We start from the raw sequence: 20,793 nt of genomic DNA on the forward strand, positions 1-20,793 counted from the left end.
CATCTGCAGTTCGTAGATGCAACAGAGCAGTTTCTGTGGCAACATGAAGTTTCAAGTGTTTTCCCCACAGGGACACAGACTGTTACAGCTACAGTAAAGGGAAATAAAGTGACTCAAGGTTATTTGAATCCACTGGAGACAACAACAAAAACACTACAGGAAAGGAAAAGATGGGACTTTAGTCTCGAATATCTGAGAGATTGTTCGGGATTGCAGCACAAGGCGTTTTCTCATCACTCCACACCACAGAGAAACGCAGATAAACTCTGCAGCTGTTGGGTGTCACTTAGGTTCTGACACAATGCGGAAGGATGGTGGAGGTGACAGGCATTAAATGTCCTGTCCAAAGCATAACCGACCGCCATTTCCCCTCTCAGATCTCCTGGTCTCCCTATCAGTCTTTTACTATGTGGGGCAACAGCTGCTAATGCTGGTCAGGGTTGTGACTCAGATGTTTTGATATTTTTGCCATTACGGTTAATACTTGGCGGTCGTGATATGTTTTTTATTGGAAGCACAGAGTAAAAGTGTCATTAAGTAGTGAGGCCAGCATCTTTCTTCTTAAAGTCTTTCAAAATGAATGTGAGCATTTTTTTATTCATGTAAACATTAAATGGGAACTCAAATGATTTTTCCCCATCAGTGTCTGTTTACAGGTCTCTAGCAGTGCTTGTATGAAACACGTGAAAACGGCTTTTCATGAATGCTTTTTTTTTTTTGTAGAAGGTGCTGGCTGCAGGATCTGAGCAGTCGTTTCTGTGCTTTCATGGCCATTCTGACGCCATGAAAGACTGTAATAACGAGTTCACGGTGCACACTGTGTTCTCCAGTCACCGTTTCCCCTGCGAGATCACAAAGGTCAGCATGCTCTCAACAGCAGCTACATACAATAACAATCCGGATGCAGCTTCACGGCGTCGATGCTGTTTCTCTCTTTGATGAGAAGCTTCGAAGAGTCCTGCCGCTGTGCAGGAGCCTCACTCTGAATTGCTCGTTTTATAGTGTTGTCTAAACAATGCCAACGTTTCAGCTTGTCTTTATGTCAGGTTATTCACTTTAGGTCTCCAAAACAGGGTGTCCTGTGGTGTCTGGCACAGGAATGTTGTTACTGGAGGGGCCATTGAGGGGAGGGGCCTCTGTGGATCATCCCACAGATACTTGATCAGTTTGGGATCTAGTGAATTTGGAGGCCAGGTCAACACCTTGTGCTGTTCTTCATGTTTATTTTGGTTGTTCCTAAAGCGTTTCAGGCTGCATCCTGCTGGGGATGGCTGCTGCCATCAAGGAGTGTCATTGCTATGGGGTGGGGGGGTGCCTGGTCTGGTCTAGGCGGGTGCTACATGTCTAAGTAACATCCACACGAATGAATGCCAGGTCTAAAAGTTTCCCAGCAGAACACTGAACTGTCACAAGATGGTCAATGTTATTCACTTCTCCTGTCAGTGGTTTTAATGTTGTGGCTGACACTCATACTGTATGTAAACTGGATCTACTTCTAAGATCCATTGTGAGTCTATGTCAAGACTGATGAGTTTCCTTTGCAGGGTGGCCGTGCTCAGCCTTAGAGACAGGGTAAGGAGCTCGGTCATACGGGAGGAGCTCAGAGTAGAACCGCTGCTCCTCCACGTCGAGAGGAGTCAGTTGAGGTGGCTTGGGCATCTGGCAAGGATGCCTCCCGGATGCCTCCCAGGAGAGGTGTTTCGGGCACGTGCCATCGGAAGGAGGCCTTGGGGCCGACCCAGGACACGATGGAGGGATTATATCTCTCGTCTGGCCTGGGAACGATTCCTCTGGAGGAGCTGGTGAAAGCGGCTGGAGAGAGGGCTGTCTGGACTAACCTGCTGAAGACGAGACTATTATTTCTCTATAGATTATCACAACTCCAGCTTCTTTTGTATTCATGTGATTAAGAATCGACAACTTCATGAGAAACTACAATATGCGAGGATGTTTACCAGGTGCAGGAGACCAGAAGGATGGAGGGTTGTTTACAGTACATATTCGTAGTTGAGCCACAAGAATCTGTAGAGTGTGTTTTGGTAGTTTGTCTCCTGTTTGGTACAGGCCAGGGGTAAATTCACCATACGTGGTTTAAAAACAACAAATTAAAAAGTTTATGCAAAAGAAAAAAATTATGAGCAGCTCGGCCTCCTGACTCCTATTAGCGACGCTGCACTTAATTATATTCTTTAAGAGGTTTTCAGTAATTTCAGCACTGCCCCACATCAACCGAGCACAAGTGTAATTAGCCAGAGCAGAAAACAACAGTGTGGGTGCAAGATATTTATGAAGCATGTACTTAACATATATTGATCCGAATCTGATCTGTGTGGGCTAAATTGTATAACATTTCTCGCGGGCAACAAAAAATATTAATTCCCAAATGCGAACGGTTTGGTTTGAACCCTCATGATCTGAGGCAATTAACAGCGACACCAGCTTTGCCCTTCAACCTCCTTCCCTTCAGCAGAGTCTGAGAGGTCTGAGAAGTGTGAAGAGGCTTCTCACGCGGCCGAAATGTGTCAGCGTCGAGAGCTGCGATCACGAGTGTTTGTAAAGTGCCACTTTATTAGCGGCTGATACGACAGCACATCGGAGGCCTTGTCAGCTTGATGACGCAAGACACATTTAACGAAAATCAGACAAATCAGTGAGCGAAGGTTATAGAGAAGAAAGAGAGGCACCACTTATTGTAAGATAAAGAAACTGTATTCCTGAAAAGAGAAAGCGATATTAAAGGGTGTTAACACTGACACTGTGTAGTTTTACATGTGAGGTATGCACAGACCTGGTGGAACAAAAAGAACCAAACGCATGACTCCACACAGGAGGGACAGTCCATTTCAACCTGAAGGACAAGGGACACTGTTCTGAGGACAAGAGAAGACAGGTTGTTTAAAATTGGGTAGAGGACTGAGACACAATCTATCAGCTGCATGTAGCTGACATGTGTACAACCCCCATTAATGGTATTATTAGTGTAATTTAATTTAATTTAAGTAAAAACATATTTATTTTATTTTATTTTATTTTATTTATAAGTTAGGTCAATTTAGTTCATTTTAATTTAATTTAATTTAATTTAACTGAAATTGTATTTTGTTTAATGTAATTTAATTTAATTTAAGTAAAAATATATTTTATTTCTTTTTTTAAGTTAAGTTAGTTTAGTTCATTTCAATTTTATTTTATTTTATTTTATTTATAAGTTAGATTAATTTAGTTCATTTTGATTTAATTTAATTTAACTTCAATATACTGCCTTAAATGTAATATATACACTAATACACTACATCTGTAGCAGCCTGAAGCAGAAAGTCTAAGAACCAAGAAGGTTCTTTTACCTGTCTGTCATTCAGTTTGTCCTCCACTGACCTTTTTCTGTAACTACTTTACAGACCTACACCAGCTTCTGACTGAATCTACAAGTAGGAACAATGATTCTCTTTCATGACACACAGTCCTTCACACCAGGGATTCAAAGGCAAGAGACAATACTCTTCAAGGCAGCATGAGCTTGTGTTTGAATGATGGTTCTTTCAAACTGAACTGGATGACATCTAACTATTCAAATTTACACACACAACACACTGGGATCAACACAAAAGCAAACGAACACACAGATAGTATTTGCCTATCAGAAAGCCACCAGTCCCATGTTTACTTTTTACTCTTTGTCAACACCAATAATAGATGCACAGATAGATAGATTTCGTACTAAGTTAACCATCTGTGACTTTGCAATACAGAAAGGAGTGCAGATTTCTTTGGTCAAATTATTGCTTCATAGCATTAGGTGGTGGAAAAAAATGGAGAATATTTGCTTAATATGAAAGCTGGATTCAATTCAAAGAATGGTGCTAAAATAACCAGAGGCAAGAGTGTTTATATACACCTCCTTTTGCTTTGATTACAGCACACATTCTCTGTGGCATTGTTTCCATAAGCTTCTACAATGTCACCAGATTTATTTCCATCCAGTGTTGCATTATTGTTTCACCAAGATCTTGTATTGATGATGGGAGAGTCTGACCACTGCACAAAGCCTTCTCCAGCACATCCCAAAGAATCTCAATGGGGTTAAGGTCTGGACTCTGTGGTGGCCAATCCATGTGTGAAAATGATGTCTCATGCTCCCTGAACCACTCTTTCACAATCTGAGCCCCATGAATCCTGGCATTGTCATCTTGGAATATGATCCATTGATGGAATAACCTGGTCATTCAGTATATTCAGGTAGTCAGCTGACCTCATTCTTTGGACAACATAATTTTGCTGAACCTAGACCTGAGCAACTGCAGCAACCCCAGATCATAGCACTGCCCCCACAGGCTTGTACAGTAGGAACGATGATGGGTGCATCACTTCATCTGATATAAATATGAATTGCATCTCTGAACTATGAATGTCTCTCAACAAACCGATGTCTTCTATGAGTTTCTGAGGATTAATGCTCATATCAAGCTTCACCAGACCTGTGCCATACAGTCAGAATTTATTCTTGAGGCACAGGGCACATTGTGTTCTCTACACACACTCAGCAGGATTATTTCAAAGCACTTCACTGCACGGAGGCTGAAAGGAAACACTTTGCTTTGGATGGGTGAAGTGTCAGAACACAAGATGAGGAGCTTCTTATAAAAACCTCTAGCCTCTCCATGCTCCCGCTACTCATTGCATAACTGCTAATTAATTTCCTTTTGTTTATATCATGGGCTGGAAGTGCCACTTTATCTGAAATAAAGGCAGAGCTTATTTGGGATATTCATGTTGAACCATTAGAGGACTCCGTGGATGTGAGATGTGCAAGCTTCTTTACAAATGGTTACCTTAATGAAGGCAAGACGGCAGCATACATAGGAACAGATGAGCTGTATTGAAGTGAGTTTACACAGAGATGCATTTTAGGTAAACCTATCGAGTTAACAACACTTAAAATAGGGTACAACCGAAGAAGGCAAAAGGATTCCTAAATTCATTAACGATTTGTTCTGTAGAGCGTCTCCTCTCCGTCCGGCTTCTCCCACACAAACTCCAAAGCGCATCCCTGCATCTTTGAGGCGAAGACGCTCTCAAAATATTGATTCTGCTCCTCCGTGAACATATTTCTCCAGTCTCCAATCATACCTGTAGTGTAGCAGGGGAAGAAAAGAGTGAAAATATAATTGTTGTATTTAATTCAAGGCACAGTTAGTGTTGTTTTTGTGTATATAACTTAAGCATAAGAAAAGCAATTTTGTTCTGGTTTGACATCCACACAAAGAAAGAGTTAGATGGGAAGATTAATGATGTTGCTTTGTGTATTAAACTGGCTGTTTGTGTAATTTATGTATTGCCACAACTTAAATTGTTCCCTACCATGAGTCATTTGAATTAAACTGAAACAATATTTATTGTCACTCCATCGCCACGGGCCATAGCATCTATGACGATAAAAACTGTGTCAACTGGAACTTGATTGTTTCACTTAAACTATTTTTAGTGAGGAGATGACTGTAATTTAATTTGCAGTTTTGTGGCTGCAGTTACAGTCACACGCTCTGAGACACGGTGAAGCAGCATGGTTAATCCGGACTCAGGCTGAACCCACCTTTTCTCATGAACGCGCCCTTGCTCTGATCCATTATTCCTTCAGGGATGAGGGTGTGGTTGGACATCTTGTTGTCTCTCATGCTGCCGAAGCTGCAGTGTTCCACACAGTTGTTGACCTCGTCCTCCACCAGGGGGCACTGTAGGAAAGAGCTCACCCTCCTCACGGTACCAGGAAGGTCCTGACAGAAGGAAGAAGACAACATTTGACTTTAAATGACCCAAAATATGAACAGGTGAGAAAATACAATGTGTTTTTTATTGACTTCTGTGAGATTGACACTTACACCGATCAGCCACAATATTATGACCACTGACAGGAGAAGTAAATAACATCGACCATGTTCTGACAATTCAACGTTCTGCTGGGAAACTTTTGGACCTGGCATTCATTGGTGTGGATGTTGCTTAGACATGTAGCACCCACCTAGACCAGACCAGGCACCCCCACCCCATAGCAATGACACTCCTTGATGGCAGCAGCCATCCCCAGCAGGCACACACACAAAAACGCTTTAGGAACAACTCGTGCAACTCCACCTGGCCTCCAAATTCACTAGATCCCAAACTGATCAAGTATCTGTGGGATGATCCACAGAGGCCCCTCCCCTCAAAGTCCCCCCACTAACAGCATTCTGTTGTCAGACACCACAGGACACCCTCAGAAGGCCCATGTCCATTCTCTGATGAGTCACAACTGTTTTGGAGGCACAAGGGAGACCTGCACAATATTAGGAAGGTGGTCATATTATTATGCCTGATTGGTGCGTCAGACTTACTGACTGGCAATAAGATATATAAGTGTTTTATTAAAAACTGATTGCAGTGTGATGAGGCCTTTACCAGTGACATCTCTTCGTAGGTGATGTGCAGCAGATTGTTAATAGCAGCTGTCTGACTGGTCCAGCCTTTTATGTGGTCAAACCAGGAGCCAAAGTGCACTGAAAGACAATACAAATTAAATATATATGTTTTTTTACATTTGCACAATGATAAAATTTAAACCAAGAAGAAAAAAAAAAAAAACTAAACAAACTCACGAGTCCCCTCCAGGAATCGATTTAAAAACTCTGTAAACGGCCCGGGCTGAGGGAGGAAGTTGGCCATTTTGTGGAAGTGGTAAAAGGACACCACCACATCTTTAGGGTTTCTGCTCACATAGACGACCTGGGACATGACAAAGCATTGATTTTTGTTTCAGCTCACACTAACATTCGGGAGTTTAATACACTCACTTTATTAGTGGCATCAGTAAAATAAAATAAAAAATTAAAAATGCGACCGTTTTTTTCCCATAAATGTATGAAGTTTTATATATCACCAGTTTTTGTTGATAATTTCCCCATTAACATGAACAAGAGGTGCATAATTTTAGGAACACCATCTACTAGGACATCAATAAAAATAAAAATATGAAGTAGAATTAGAAGTTGTGTTAATAAAGACATCTGTCTGTCCCTCTGTCTTACATATGTGCAGCTAATAACTACTACTACAGCTGCTACCACACTGCTTTTACCTCTATAACTACTTCTACTACAATATATTATTACAGAGAATACACAGAAGAATATACAAACAGCATGCAGTGATGATACGATGCAAATGTCCACTGTAACTGAATTGTATGAAACTGCACATGATTAGTGACAAGTGGTAGTAGCTGCATTAGTGTAGTGTTTTAATTTAATTATCTAATTACACTAAACTGCACTGCATGAACGGTCAATCTCGAAATAGTTCCTTCTGTATCTGCATTGCCTTGCAACAAACATGATTTGATACCAGGTTTGACTGACTGTCACCTCTGGAATCTGATTGGCTGTCTACCAACCCGACCCCGATGACCCTGATGAATTCCACGAGCCGAAACGCGTCGCTCTGATAAAGTTGTTCCATTTACTAAGAGCGCTGCTGGAGTCTTGACCTTTCTACAATTTCTTTTCCTCCTCCGTGCACCTCGGTGGCCGGTGAAGTTCCGCCAGAGATGCAGATTTTTCTTTCTACAGAAGTCTTTTAATAAGAAACATCCTCAAATTAAACGCGTCTTTGCTTGTCAGTACTCTACTGCAGGTAAAAGTGCAGAAACAAAATGCTGCCTTGCAGACTTCAGGCATCTTTCTCGCAGGAATCATCCAGAAAACTTGGAAAACTGTGGCAGCAAGCAGAGGAGCTATGTACTCACTGGATTATCTCCTCTATTCAACTGAACACTGAATGCAAACTGCACAAAACATGCAAATCTGAACCTTGGCTTTGGAGCCCTGGAGGGCGGGGACCAGCAGGTGATGGGGCAGGTGCGTGGTGATGACTCGAGGCGCGGTGGATGAGGCCTCCAGCAGGGTGGCAAAATAGTGTTGCTCCAGCCATGGAGCTCGGGTCCAGTTCGGGACAGTCTGGCACAAGTGTGGGTCCCCTCTGCTGGTTATGAGAGTCACCATTTCCTGCATCCATGTAGTGCCTGATGAGAGAGATGAGAGAGGCACCTGTGACCTAAATTCACTCATAACAACGATAAAAATTATGCGTAAAAAGGCATCAAGACTTTAAACTGCTTTCACCACATCTGCAGTGAGTTACTCAAGGTGCTGCTGTAGTCCGATCAGTTTGTCGTCTCTTCTTACCTGACTTCGGATAAGACGCTATTAGGATATCCGTGTCCTTAAACATGAATTTGAGAGCAAGTTGCAAGGAATCCTGTGTGTGCAGGTGTCCAGGAAACGAAATACCATGAAACACCTCCGTGACATCCAACCTGGCCATGTCCGACCAAGATACGTTTGCCTGTTTGCTGGTCTTGGTCTCTCAACGTGCAGTTTGCCTCCGGTCTGTCTGCGCGTCGCCTGCACTTGTCTGTCCTTTGTAGATGTGTCTCTGTGAAGAAGACAACGTGAAGACCACTCAGGATGAACTTAAAAAAAAGGAGGAAATACAAGCTCTGCGTCAGATGCTGGGTGTTTCTTGCATGATATATAGTCACAGGTGTACAGGGGTATTTTCGTAATGCCCCCTCTTAAATGACCAAGAGTGATGTTAAGGGAAACCTTTGCAGCTGATTGCATGACAGCTTTGGTTAAAATCAACCCTTTTATTACAGTGCACGCCTCTGATCAGTTATTTTAAATGTGCTGGAAGTCATCTGCTCCTAGGTTTTCAATCAACCTCCAACATATAATAAATTCATTTTTATCAGCGGTGAGTGTAACTGAGTGCTCAGCACATGCACCGACACAATTACTGTAATAATCAAGTGGCACAACTGCTGTTACGTCAACTTTAAGGTGTGTGACCTAATCTGCATCCACAGTTTCCTTTCGTTGGCACATGTGCACGTTGCCCTTTTATTGCAGCTTGCTTCATTTATAACTTTAAGCTCCTGTGTCGGCCAGGATCTTATGAATCAAGCTAAAATTAATAGAAAGGTCAAAGCTGCGACAAAATGTTTTTATATTAACAATTGTCCAAGTAGTTGAAACTGTCACCCGTGGTTCCAACATATCCAACACATAAATAACCGTCACCTGACGTTGAGACCAAACTGAGAATCAGTGACTGGAAAACTGGAATTGCAGCCTTGAAGATAATACATCCATTAGGGTTAATAAATAATGCAATCATGAGGAATTTTATCTTTTGTTCTCTATCTTACAGTCAAGGAAGTTTGTTTACTGAATAATATCTAATTTCTATTATTACATAAGGACTCACCCATAACTCTTATTTGGCAATGTTGCCCCTCTGAACTCAGTTGTTGCCCTGTTATCGGCTTAAGCACCTCAACATTCGCGTAACATCATCTGCATCCACCCTTCGCTCATATTGCATGATCATCTATTGGTTTTTAGTTTCTCAAGCCTGCTTAAGTAAAGTAAATGACATCCACCAATACCTGTTGGCAAGTTTGCTGCTCACATAATAAATTGAACTGAAATCATTTGATTTAATGATTAACAGAAAATTGATTTAGATGAATAACTATAATAATAATCAAACAGGTTTATAGCAGGTGCAGCACATAGTGAGATGAGAGTATGTTCCTCCAGGATCACGGAGCTACACGAAGACATAGGACTCAGTACAATACAAGGGAGTGAGCATAAAGTGCATGTGTGGAAGCTGATGCAGACGATACAAAACATTGCAAAACAGTACGAACAGTGCAAATCGGTGCAGACACTTGCACATAAAAAATAAAAACGAGAGACAATGCTAAGATTTTAAAACCTTTTCTGAAAAGTGAACATTTGTTCGTCTTCCTCTTCCTTTAGTTAAATAAAATTGTGTTAAGTTTTATTTATGTACACTGTCAAAAGTGATGCAGCTTGTCTCATTGTCTTTATAAAACCCAGAGCACTCCTGTCACACCCTGGACAGGTCTCCAGTCTATCTCAGGGCTAACACAGAGAGACAGACAACCATTCACACTCACACCTGCAGCCAATTTAGAATCACCAATGAACCTAATCAGCATGTCTTTGGACGGTGGGAGGAAGCTGGAGAACCTGGAGAGAACCCACGCAGACACAGGGAGAACATGCAAACTCTACACAGAAAAGAACCAGTCGGTCCATGGATTCAAACCCAGAATCTTCTTCTTGTGGGGCTAACCACCACAAATAAAAGGCTGCCGTTTTGTGAGTAGTGACGGCTAATTTGATAGCCAGTACTTGCTTGGGATATGAAATTGTGTCAAAGCTGTGGACCGATCGGTATCCGACTTCAGTCTAGCTCGATCTTATGTAGTTATTTATTTTAGCTCTTCCATGAACCAAAAACATCTTCTTCCTTTTTGTTTTAATGGCGGTTGGCTAGGATCAAAGCTGCCGGAAAAACAAGAAAAAGAAGATGAAGAAGAACCTAAGTCATGTCACATGTCAAACTTACTGCATACCAGTACTTTTGGTAAGGTAAATAAAGTCAATCAGACATGTCTCGTGGGAGTTGAAGATTGTTATTCAATACTGATGATTGATTTGCATCACACAAAAAAAGACTGAGTCCAAAGGCTGCACCCAAACAACAACAGCAACAAACACTGAACGCTGCGTTTAAAAGAAGGGGAAAGTTTCCTGGAGACAGTACCGAGGAGAAAAATACTCCACAGGTTTTCTGGAGCCAAGGTAGCAGCTACCGTCTCCACATACTCCTACGTTAACTTTGACAGAAACATTTACTGCACTGAATCCAGTCACATCTAGGAGGATACAAGGAAGACGAGGAAAGACTTTATTAATCTCCAGGGGAAGAAATGTTGTTTATTTAAGATCGGATCAGCATCCCTAACTAGAATTACAATCTTCACCAAAACGAAAAATGTAAATCGTTATTAAAATATTACATATTTGGTGCTCTATTCAATATTTCTGGTATGAATATGTCATTTGTGATTCACTGGTGTATGCACGACTCTCTTTTATAGTTTTTACACGGCTCTGATACAGAGGAATATGATTTTTTTTTTTTTCTTTCAGTGTCAAGCTACGGACAATATTTTCTAATCAAATCAGTTTATTGTTCATTTTAGCCTTTTAATGGAATTTGCTGAGTTGGTGCAAAAACCATTAGTTGTACAAGGTCTCTCCGTTCTGCCGTTGTAGATCATTTAATGTCAGTTCCCAGTTAAATTCTTCATTGCAAATTAAAGTTTAACTTTGCACAAGAGTCACATTGAAACTGTCTGGACTGCAGCCCTGCCTGCAAATATGCACTGAGAGACTCAAGGCCACAGGAAGGCCAAAATAAAGCGCGGCGATAGTAGGTGTCCAAAGCACAAGTTGTGAAAAGTAGTGAAAAGGCGCATCATTCATTAACCAGCATGTATGGGCTAACCACTAGATTACAGTAAAAGAATGCTTAAGCCATCGTGTTGTATTTATGACACGGTAATGACAAACAGATTCAAGACGGAGGAGGAGCGCTGTGTCAAGCTGATATTCAAAGGCACAAACCAACAAGAAGATACAGAGAAGGCTGAGCTGGAATCTGCTCACATCTAAAAAGACAAAACAGTTATCAGAATCTGTTTTACTCAGAAGACAAAGAAAGTTCAGGTCGTGTCAAATCGTTGGACATTTAGAGACGCAAGGAAAAAGATTGAATAGTGCATAGAAATGTTGACCAAAGTTATTTTGGCTTCATGCTTGGCACTGTGGGCCAGCTTTTCTGCCACTTTGGCTGAGGATGAGTACCTGACCAGAGCTCTGAGGCTGATGTCTGAGACGCCGCTCATCGATGGGTAAGAGAAATGTCTTTTTTTTTTAGCGTAAATTCTTTTACTGAAGCAGTTTCTAGTTCTGATGCAAGAAAACAAGGAGTTTTCCTTTCTGCTGCCACAGTTGTTGTAAGTTTTAACCTTGGCTTTCTGATTTTCTTTATTTTATTTTATTTCAGTCATAATGATCTTCCTTGGCAGTTTCGAAAGACGTTCAACAATGAGATCAACAATGTGGACCTTTACACACTGGAAAATACTCACACCAACATTCCCAAGATCAAGGAGGGACGGCTTGGTGCACAGGTGCATGCAAAACTAAACTGTCCGGGGGAAGTTAAAGGAAAACATTGCTTCTAGGCCGGTGCTTTGTTTATGGAGTTTATGAGTTCACAGATACATTTACCTGGATAGACCGTGCAGCAGATAGTTCATACATGATCTCTTATTCCTCTCTCAGTTCTGGTCCGCCTATGTTCCCTGCGACACTCAGTACAAAGATGCCGTGAGGCAAACGCTGGAGCAGATAGATGTGGTTCACAGAATGTGTGACAAATACCCAGATGTCTTCATGTTTGCCACCACCAGCCAAGGTAAGACTTTTTTTGCTGTACGAGAAGCTTCAGTCATTTTAAAAGTTTGCACCGGCCACACGTCATCTGTCATGTCTGCACAGAGATCAGGGAAGCCTTCCGCCAAAACAAGACGGCCAGCCTGATCGGGGTGGAGGGGGGTCATTCCCTCGACAGCAGTCTGGGCACGCTGCGTGTCATGTACCAGCTGGGGGTCCGCTACCTCACAATCACACACTCCTGCAACACTCCCTGGTGAGAGCACCAAAATACGCCCACGGAAAAGTCACAGAACCAAAGATGTGAGCAAGAAGCTAGAAGAAAGGAATGCCTCCAGTGGTCTGACTGACTACTTGATTGATTAACAAACACTGCACTTGTAATTGTGTCTAGAGTAAAAAGGGCAGGGAATAAAACAATGTAAATAATGTAATACTGAGTAATTTAGACTTATTGATCCACAAGGGAAATTGTTTGGTTACAGTTAAAAATAAAATAAAATAAAATATTTGTAATGTAATATTGAATAATTTAGACTTAAAGTTATTGATCCACTAGGGAAATTAGCTCACTTGTACATTAAATAAAAATAAGTAAAATAAAATAAAAATAAGCAATATAAAATAAGAGAAAGAAATGAAATATAATATTTGTATTGTAATATTGAGTAATTTAGACTTAAACTTATTGATCCACAAGGGAAATCATTTCACTTGCAAATAAAAAATAAAATAAAAATAAAAGTAAAAGTAAAAAAAATTAAATAAATAAAAATGAAAAAAAAAATAAGTAAAATAAAAATATAACTAAAATAAAAGTAAAAATAAAAATAAAATAAAATAAAAAATAAATAAAAATAAGCAACATAAAATAAGTAAAAATAAGAGAATAAAATAAAATAAAAATAAAATAAAAATAAGCAACATAAAATAAGAGAATAAAATAAAATAAAATATTTGTAATGTAATATTAAGTAATTTAGACTTAGACTTATTGATCCACAAGGAAAATGATCTCACTTGGACATAAAAATAAAAATAAAAATAAAATCTTTGCCTGTGTGATTCTAAATTGGCCGTAGGTGTGCATGTGAGTGTGAAGAGCTCTGCGACAGACTGGAGACCTGTCCAGGGCGTACCCTGCCTCTCGCCCAATGACAGGGCGAGCTGCAACTGTATATTATATTCTAGAGTACTTGAGTAATTGTATTTAAATTACATTACATCCCTGGACAAATATCCACTATATTATTTCATAAATACATTATTATCATGTCTGCTTTGTCACTGAAAGATGTTTCCAAAACTTTCACATAGGATGAATAAATGCTTCAGGTTTTATATTTCTTAACCAAGCTCTCAACAAGGTTCGGTTACGTCTTTGAGTTGTGTTGCCACCAGTTTTGGTGGCGTTGTGGAGAGTACGGGGGATTCCTGCAGGCCTGGATGTGCTGTGAATGAGGAAGTATCGGATTCTGTGGAGAGTCCGGATGGAACTAAAATGCTTTGCTTTATCGCAGTTTAAACACTTGCAGCAAGGAGTGATTAATTTAGCCGGATATATTTACCTTTCATTTTAGATGGCTGACAGGAAACTTTATAAATGCTTCCCACAGGATGGATCATGTTCAGAGGCAACTTAGTCGTCTATATGAACAATTTCTATGCGACAAGGGACTGACAACGTGCCTAGTGACGCCTCCTAAAGTTAATATGTGACTGTGTGACTTCAGAATATGAACATGAATCAAATTTAACTGTGAATAAAGTGTTAAATACGCGTTAATGCTAGAAATTTCATCCCTTGTTATTCTTCAGCAAATGCATGAAATCTGTTTCGGCCTTTTTAATTCTTTTTTTTTCTTCTCATCAGGGCAGATAACTGGCTTGTTGACACTGGTTCTGAGCCATCTGAACACAATGGCCTCTCTCCATTTGGCAAGGTCAGTGGTATGAACTGGGATGGGGTAACTTCTCATTCTCTGCTCTTCTTGTGTGATTTTTGTTCAGCTTCACTTCGTTACAGGCATTACCAAACACTACTTTTACTTTCTAGACCTGTATAAATGTGAATGCCCCTTTTTATGTTTTTGTGTAAATGCAGTTTAACAAGTGATGTAATGACGGATTCCATTTGTGCTGTGTCAGCCTAGAACATAGTGCCTATAAAAAGTAGTCAGTTATTATGTTTTATTACAGCATCAAATAACATTTATTGCAGACTGTTATGCAGTTAAAGAACAAAAGAACAAATTCTCCGACACCGTTAGCACAGGACAGCCGGTACAGAAACATGAGCCGAGGAAGATAAGAAGACATTTAAGGACATGATGAGAACTTAGGGGTGGTGGAGGGGAACTGCTCAGAAATCAGCTTTTGGCATAAAGTCCATGATGTGAGGCAGCTAATGTGAGCACAGCCTCTACTCTCTGGCCGTTCTTTACATTTAATGTGTCTCTAGTGATGAGTCCTTAATGCCAGTTCTATTAATGAGGAGAGAATAGGGTGTATTTGCCATTAGCACAGGTACATCACAGTACAGGTACACTGGAATTCTTGTGTGTTTCCCTGATTCAAGTTTATGGGGCTTGGGGATTATTTCACTGTATATTATAATAAAGTCACCAATATGTAACAAAATATAAAACAGTTTATTTTAACACCTGAGCATGGCTAAGCAAAGACAGAACTGCAAACAATGAAGTCCCAGCGTCCTCAAACGAGTACTTGCTTATAGGGACGTGGTGGCTTGTTACTATTGACAGAATATGTGTGTCATATCAAACTGGAAAAGTTAATATGCTTAAATAAAAAGGTTTCAACTATAAACTTTGATGAGATTTTGTCCCGTGATCAGCTGTAGAATGAATCTGCTGCAATGCCTGCTACCATGTTTTTACACTGACTAATCTATTGACCCTTTGCTACCACGAGATGACAGACAAAAGCGTCTACTTGTGAAGACAACAGGTTTAAAAGAAGCAGAATGCAGAATAACCTGCCACAAACCTAAAACTTAATGTCCCCATATGAGGACGCAGGGTCTCAGCAGGATACAGTGAGATATAAAGGATACGTAGTTGTAAGTTACACAAGAATATAAATACATAATGCTGTATAAAAATATACATATATAGGCTCAAAAATCAGTATCAGGACATGGTCTTGGGGTCAACTCAAAAGTATGTCACATCGTAATAAAAATGATTATGTATTGCACATTGTTCATTGTAATAATGGTGCTTTTCACACAACAACAGCAACTCATTGTTGAAATGAACCGTCTGGGGATGTTGATCGACCTGGCTCACGTGACGGTAGCGGTGATGAACCAGGTGCTGGACATGTCCAAAGCTCCGGTCATCTTCAGCCACTCCTCTGCATACAGCGTCTGTCAACACAAGAGGAACGTCCCAGATGATGTTCTCCGGAGAGTGGTGAGTCGGGACGAGTCAAATGAGCTACAGGGCAATCTAAAGGCTGAGGACCACAATACAATCCAGTGGTTGTTAAAAAGGAATTGTGCACATAGAGTTGAATATCAGCGTTGTCTGCAATATTTTTCTCAAAAAGTCTTACTGATGCAGAAGAAGGGGCATTATTACACAGTTAATACTGCATATGATTTACCTCACTGTGAATTTTAAGTTATTTTATATACAGTCTGGTTGTTTAGTCTGTGGTTCACAGCTGAAGGGTCAGGCCACCTCTAATGGCAACAACATGAAGCTGACGGGCTGTGAAATAACTTATTTTGTGGTGGATATTCTTTGCTCCATGGGCCCTCAAATTGATGAAACCATCTGAGAAGTCTGAGAGTAAATGTTGAACTTCGCCCCACTGTTTTTTTTTCTTTCATAAAGGATCACAGGTCAAAAAAGGTTGGGTTTCATTTATAACAATATATTGCGCTATATAAGAATATTACATTTTTTATTATAGCTTTTGTATCTATACAGTCTAAAGGCGTGCACATCTAAGAAAATGCACAGAGTAAGGCACGTTACAACAGACAATAGGAAACAAGCAATTAGACAACCAAGGCAACAACTGAGAATTAAAAAAATTAAAATAATAATAAACAAAAATAAATCATCACTTTTAGCATTACATCTGAATATATAATTAGAAAAATGTGATGTGAAATACACAAACTAGTGCACCTATTATGGGTATGCTGTACACCGATAAGCCACAACATTATGACAGGAGAAGTGAATAACATTGACCATCTTGTGACAGTTCAGTGTTCTGCTGGGAAACTTCTGGACCTGGCATTCATTGGTGTGGATGTTACTTAGACATGTAGCACCCACCTAGACCAGACCAGACACCCCCACCCCATAGCAATGACACTCCTTGATGGCAGCAGCCATCCCCAGCAGGATGCAGCCTGACACAGACACACACACAAAAACGCTTTAGGAACAACTAAAAGAAAAACATGAAGAACAGCACAAGGTGGCCTCCAAATTCACTAGATCCCAAACTGATCAAGTATCTGTGGGATGATCCACAGAGGCCCCTCCCCTCAAAGGCCCCCCACTAGCAACATCCTGTTGCCAGACACCACAGGACACCCTCAGAAGGCTCATGTCCATTCTCTGATGAGGCCCAACTGTTTTGAAGGCACAAGGGAGACCTACACAATATTAGGAAGGAAATGGTCATAATGTTATGCCTGATCGGTGTATATTACATGTCAAATTTTAATCTGAAACGTTATCTGCTGGCTATAGTTGTCAAGTAAATGTTTTGCAGCAATTTTCTGGAAAGGCGGTGGAGTAGAACCTCAAACTTCTGCGTCAGTTCGGTACTCCAGTAGATGTTTCTGAGCCGCTGATATTAGATTTGTATATGCAAAACCAAGTGGTGCATCCTGGCCACCATACAGACTTGGTAACGTGCCTTTGTTACGTGATGCCTCAGATAACACACCCATAAATGCTCTACAGTGCCAGCATTGTGCAGGTTGTTGTAAACTGGTCCAGTTGAACTGATGCACACACAATGGTAATTACCTGGTTTAAAACAATAAAACATTGTAAAATGACAAAGCGATAAAAAAAACGCTGTGTCATAACCAGATGATGTGTTCTTCCATGAGGTCAATACCCTCGTGTGGAGACTGAATGCATCTCCTGGCTCGGATCACTAGTCTCCTGTGTAACAAAGCAGAAAATACATGTCTCCTCCTGTCCTATAGGTCACTAAGTATTTTAATGTCGTGAAACATCTCTCTCTCTTTTTCTGCAGAATGAAACTGGAGGGATAGTGATGATAAACTTCTACAACGATTACGTAACTTGCAGCCAGACCGCTAACCTCTCAAATGTTGCTGGTAAATTTCCATCAGGGCAATGAGAACTGCTGTAAAGCTGCTTAAATATTAACATTTATCATACTTTCCTAAAAGCCCCCTGTGTCAATTTGTCACTGACAGGCTTACTGCTTTCTCTGCAGATCACTTTGACCACATAAAGAAAGTGGCGGGGGCGGGTATCATCGGGTTCGGTGGAGATTATGACGGAGTTACCAGGTGAGTACGAGTGACACCAGTATTCATGCAAACAAACGGGAACATGAACACACTTGTGATGGTTAAATAGACAGCTAATAACTGTGTTTTCTATTCCGGAGCTTTACAATCTGGCAGAGAAGAACTTAAATCATGAAACCAAAGTTTGAGAGGCGTAAAATTAGGTTATTGCATACTGTACGTGAATGTGCTGGGTGAAAGTATAAAGGACATAAACAGAGAATAAAAAATGATCCGTCCTTTTTTAGAGTACCTGAGGGTTTGGAGGACGTGTCCAAAGTGCCCATGCTGGTGGCTGAACTGCTGAGGAGAGGATGGACCGATGAGGAAGTCAAAGCCGCCCTCGGAGAGAACCTCCTCCGGGTCATGGAAAAGGCCGAACAGGTGAGTAATGAACCCAAAACCTTGAGGAGCTTTTGTCAAGTTGACACAGAACTATACTGTCGTTAACTTGAAGTATAATAAACAACGTGCGTTCATGAGGCAGGGAGCATCTGAGGTTGAACTTGAGAAGAGAAAAACTGAGAAAAGAGATGTTAACTGGGCAGGATGCCTAGGAAAACTCAAGGCAGATGTGATTAAAGAGACGGCCTCGTGATGATTAATATTAATAAAATACTCTGCTGTGACTGCCACTCAATCTTTATTTTGGTGAAAAGAACTTGGCCGGCCCGTTATTTGTTGGATTTTGTGGCTCAGTCAGTGACTTTTTGTGCCCTATTGTTTTCTTTCCCACAGTTTGATGAGGATATTGATACCAGACATTTGTGTCTGAGTGGTACATGTGCAGCTAGGGTTAGCTTAGCTTGTCATTCTGTGAAGGTGACAAAAACTCTCTGTCGAGTCAAACTGGAATACATTTTATATCTCTTAGCTGGGAGACAATGTCAGGTAACCAGTGGAGGATCGAATGATCCCTTAGATAACAAATACACTAGAAATGAATCATAAATAAGAGGGTTTAAATAATAAAAAAACAAACTACTCTTTCGTTTTCAGATAAATCTGATGCAGTAAATGTAATAACTCTGGTAACACATGACAAATAGACCCTATTAAGTTACATCATGTGAAGGACTCGCCAAATTTTGGACTAAATTGAACCATCTGTCCTGCACTGATTTGTTTCATCATTTTGTTTTAAATCCACTGACAAAACTTTGCGTCAAAGATTGTTAAAAAAAAAATGAAAAACACAAAAATAACACGTGGAATCAGTACATGAACTCCTTTCTCTGATTAGAGTTGGATAAACAGCCATAAATTATCTTTAAATGTTGCACACAGTCTTGATTTATTTTCAAAGGGTAGCCTAGGATTTATGTGCAAAGGGGAACTAAAAATACAATGATCAGACATAACATTATGACCACCTTCCTAATATTGTGTAGGTCTCCCTTGTGCCTCTTAAACAGTTGTGACTCATCAGAGAATGGACATGGGTCTTCTGAGGGTGTCCTGTGGTGTCTGGGAACAGAATGTTGTTAGTGGGGGGGCCTTTGAGGGGAGGGGCCTCTGTGGATCATCCCACAGATACTTGATCAGTTTGGGATCTAGTGAATTTGGAGGCCAGGTCAACACTTTAAGCTGTTCTTTGTGTTTTTTTTTTTTTTTAGTTGTTCCTTAAGTGTTTTTGTGATTGAATTCTGCTGGGGATGGCTGCATCCATCAAGGAGTGTCATTGCTATGGGGTGGGGTGGGATGTAAAAATCTTAAATTTTAAACTGTATCTTAAATACTCATCCCTTTGGCACAAGGGATTGTAACATCTAATCCTGTGTATTAATGAATGATAATATCAGATGATCTTTAAACACGTCACAGTGTTTTTACGTCTGACGCCTGACAGTCTAACCTTTGTGTGTCAGGTCCGTGAAAATATGAAAACGGAAAACCCAGACGATGTTCCTATTCCATACGAGGAGGTGGTTAACCCGTGTAGGACGAGCTACGGTTACCCCAACGTCCAGTCATTCGGCACCGTCCAGTCATTCAGCGCCCTGACCCTTCTGCTCACACTGGCTGCCCAGGCTTGTATCGCATTAAGAGCTTAAAAGACTGTTTACCAACACATCTGACTGTATGTGTATGTCAATAGTTTAATCATGGATGGTAATGAAAGCTTAAAATCTCCGTTTTAAAATTCAGATTATTTTTATTTTTTTCCGTGCTGGTATGAATACCTAAATGACTGCATTTTAAATGATATTATACAGCTTTGTGTCCAGTTTGAATTCTTTCTCCACAGGCTACCTTTAGTAAAAAGACAGTGACTTAATGTTATTGTTGACATAATAGCAGGGATGTCCCAAGAGATCGGTGTCGGGGCCAGTTCAGACATTCTTAAAATGACTGGATCGGTATCGGCCAAGGCTTCAGCCAAGTCTGAACTTTTGCAGTTATTTATTTTAGTTCTGTCATAATAAACCAAAAGCACTTCCTTGTAGAATCCAAACAGTACTTTTCTCTGGAAAATGAGAATCAGAATTGACTGATATTTGCAAATTATGCAATGTGGATGCACCACCAAGACTGAGCGGTGGGTTTAAAAAGAAAAAAGTTTCCTGGAGACAGCGTCGAGGAGAAAAATCTTCCAGAGAGGGTTAGGGAGTTTATGGCAGCGTTGGATGACCAGAACTTTTCTGAATAGAGAACACAAGGTACCAGCTACCCTCTCCACACTACGTTAACTTTGACAGAAATATTTATTGGACTGAATCCAGTCGTACGGTGCACACGTGATCTAGGAGAGTTAGTAAGATAAGAAAAGCCTTTATGAATCTCCAGGGGGTGGGGAGGCAAAAAGAACATGATTGGGACATCCCCACATAACAGCAAAGACAAATGGCACAACAATTATCGTGTCAAAGTTCAGTTTATTAA

At 40.5% G+C, this 20,793-nt stretch overlaps 2 protein-coding genes across 2 annotated transcripts; one reads left to right on the plus strand and one right to left on the minus strand.

Annotated features, from left to right (window-relative positions):
* Nucleotides 1-4,919: 4,919 nt before the first annotated feature.
* sult5a1 (sulfotransferase family 5A, member 1) lies at nucleotides 4,920-9,305 on the minus strand. Its single transcript, XM_084541855.1, has 6 exons — nucleotides 8,214-9,305; nucleotides 7,839-8,050; nucleotides 6,630-6,756; nucleotides 6,433-6,530; nucleotides 5,591-5,771; nucleotides 4,920-5,127 (listed from the first exon to the last, which is right to left on the minus strand). Exons 1-6 carry the CDS (start codon nucleotides 8,350-8,352, stop codon nucleotides 4,979-4,981), a joined length of 906 nt encoding a protein of 301 aa, XP_084397981.1. The 5' UTR covers nucleotides 8,353-9,305; the 3' UTR covers nucleotides 4,920-4,978.
* Nucleotides 9,306-10,940: 1,635 nt separating this feature from the next.
* Nucleotides 10,941-20,118, plus strand: dpep1 (dipeptidase 1). The gene is made up of 10 exons (XM_084540721.1): nucleotides 10,941-11,824; nucleotides 11,980-12,106; nucleotides 12,261-12,393; nucleotides 12,477-12,627; nucleotides 14,245-14,314; nucleotides 15,632-15,808; nucleotides 17,628-17,712; nucleotides 17,835-17,910; nucleotides 18,159-18,294; nucleotides 19,779-20,118. Exons 1-10 carry the CDS (start codon nucleotides 11,700-11,702, stop codon nucleotides 19,962-19,964), a joined length of 1,266 nt encoding a protein of 421 aa, XP_084396847.1. The 5' UTR covers nucleotides 10,941-11,699; the 3' UTR covers nucleotides 19,965-20,118.
* Nucleotides 20,119-20,793: the final 675 nt, after the last annotated feature.

The sequence above is a fragment of the Chelon labrosus genome, assembly GCF_963514085.1.
Source record: "Chelon labrosus genome assembly, chromosome: 3".
Classification (NCBI taxonomy): Eukaryota; Metazoa; Chordata; class Actinopteri; order Mugiliformes; family Mugilidae; genus Chelon; species Chelon labrosus.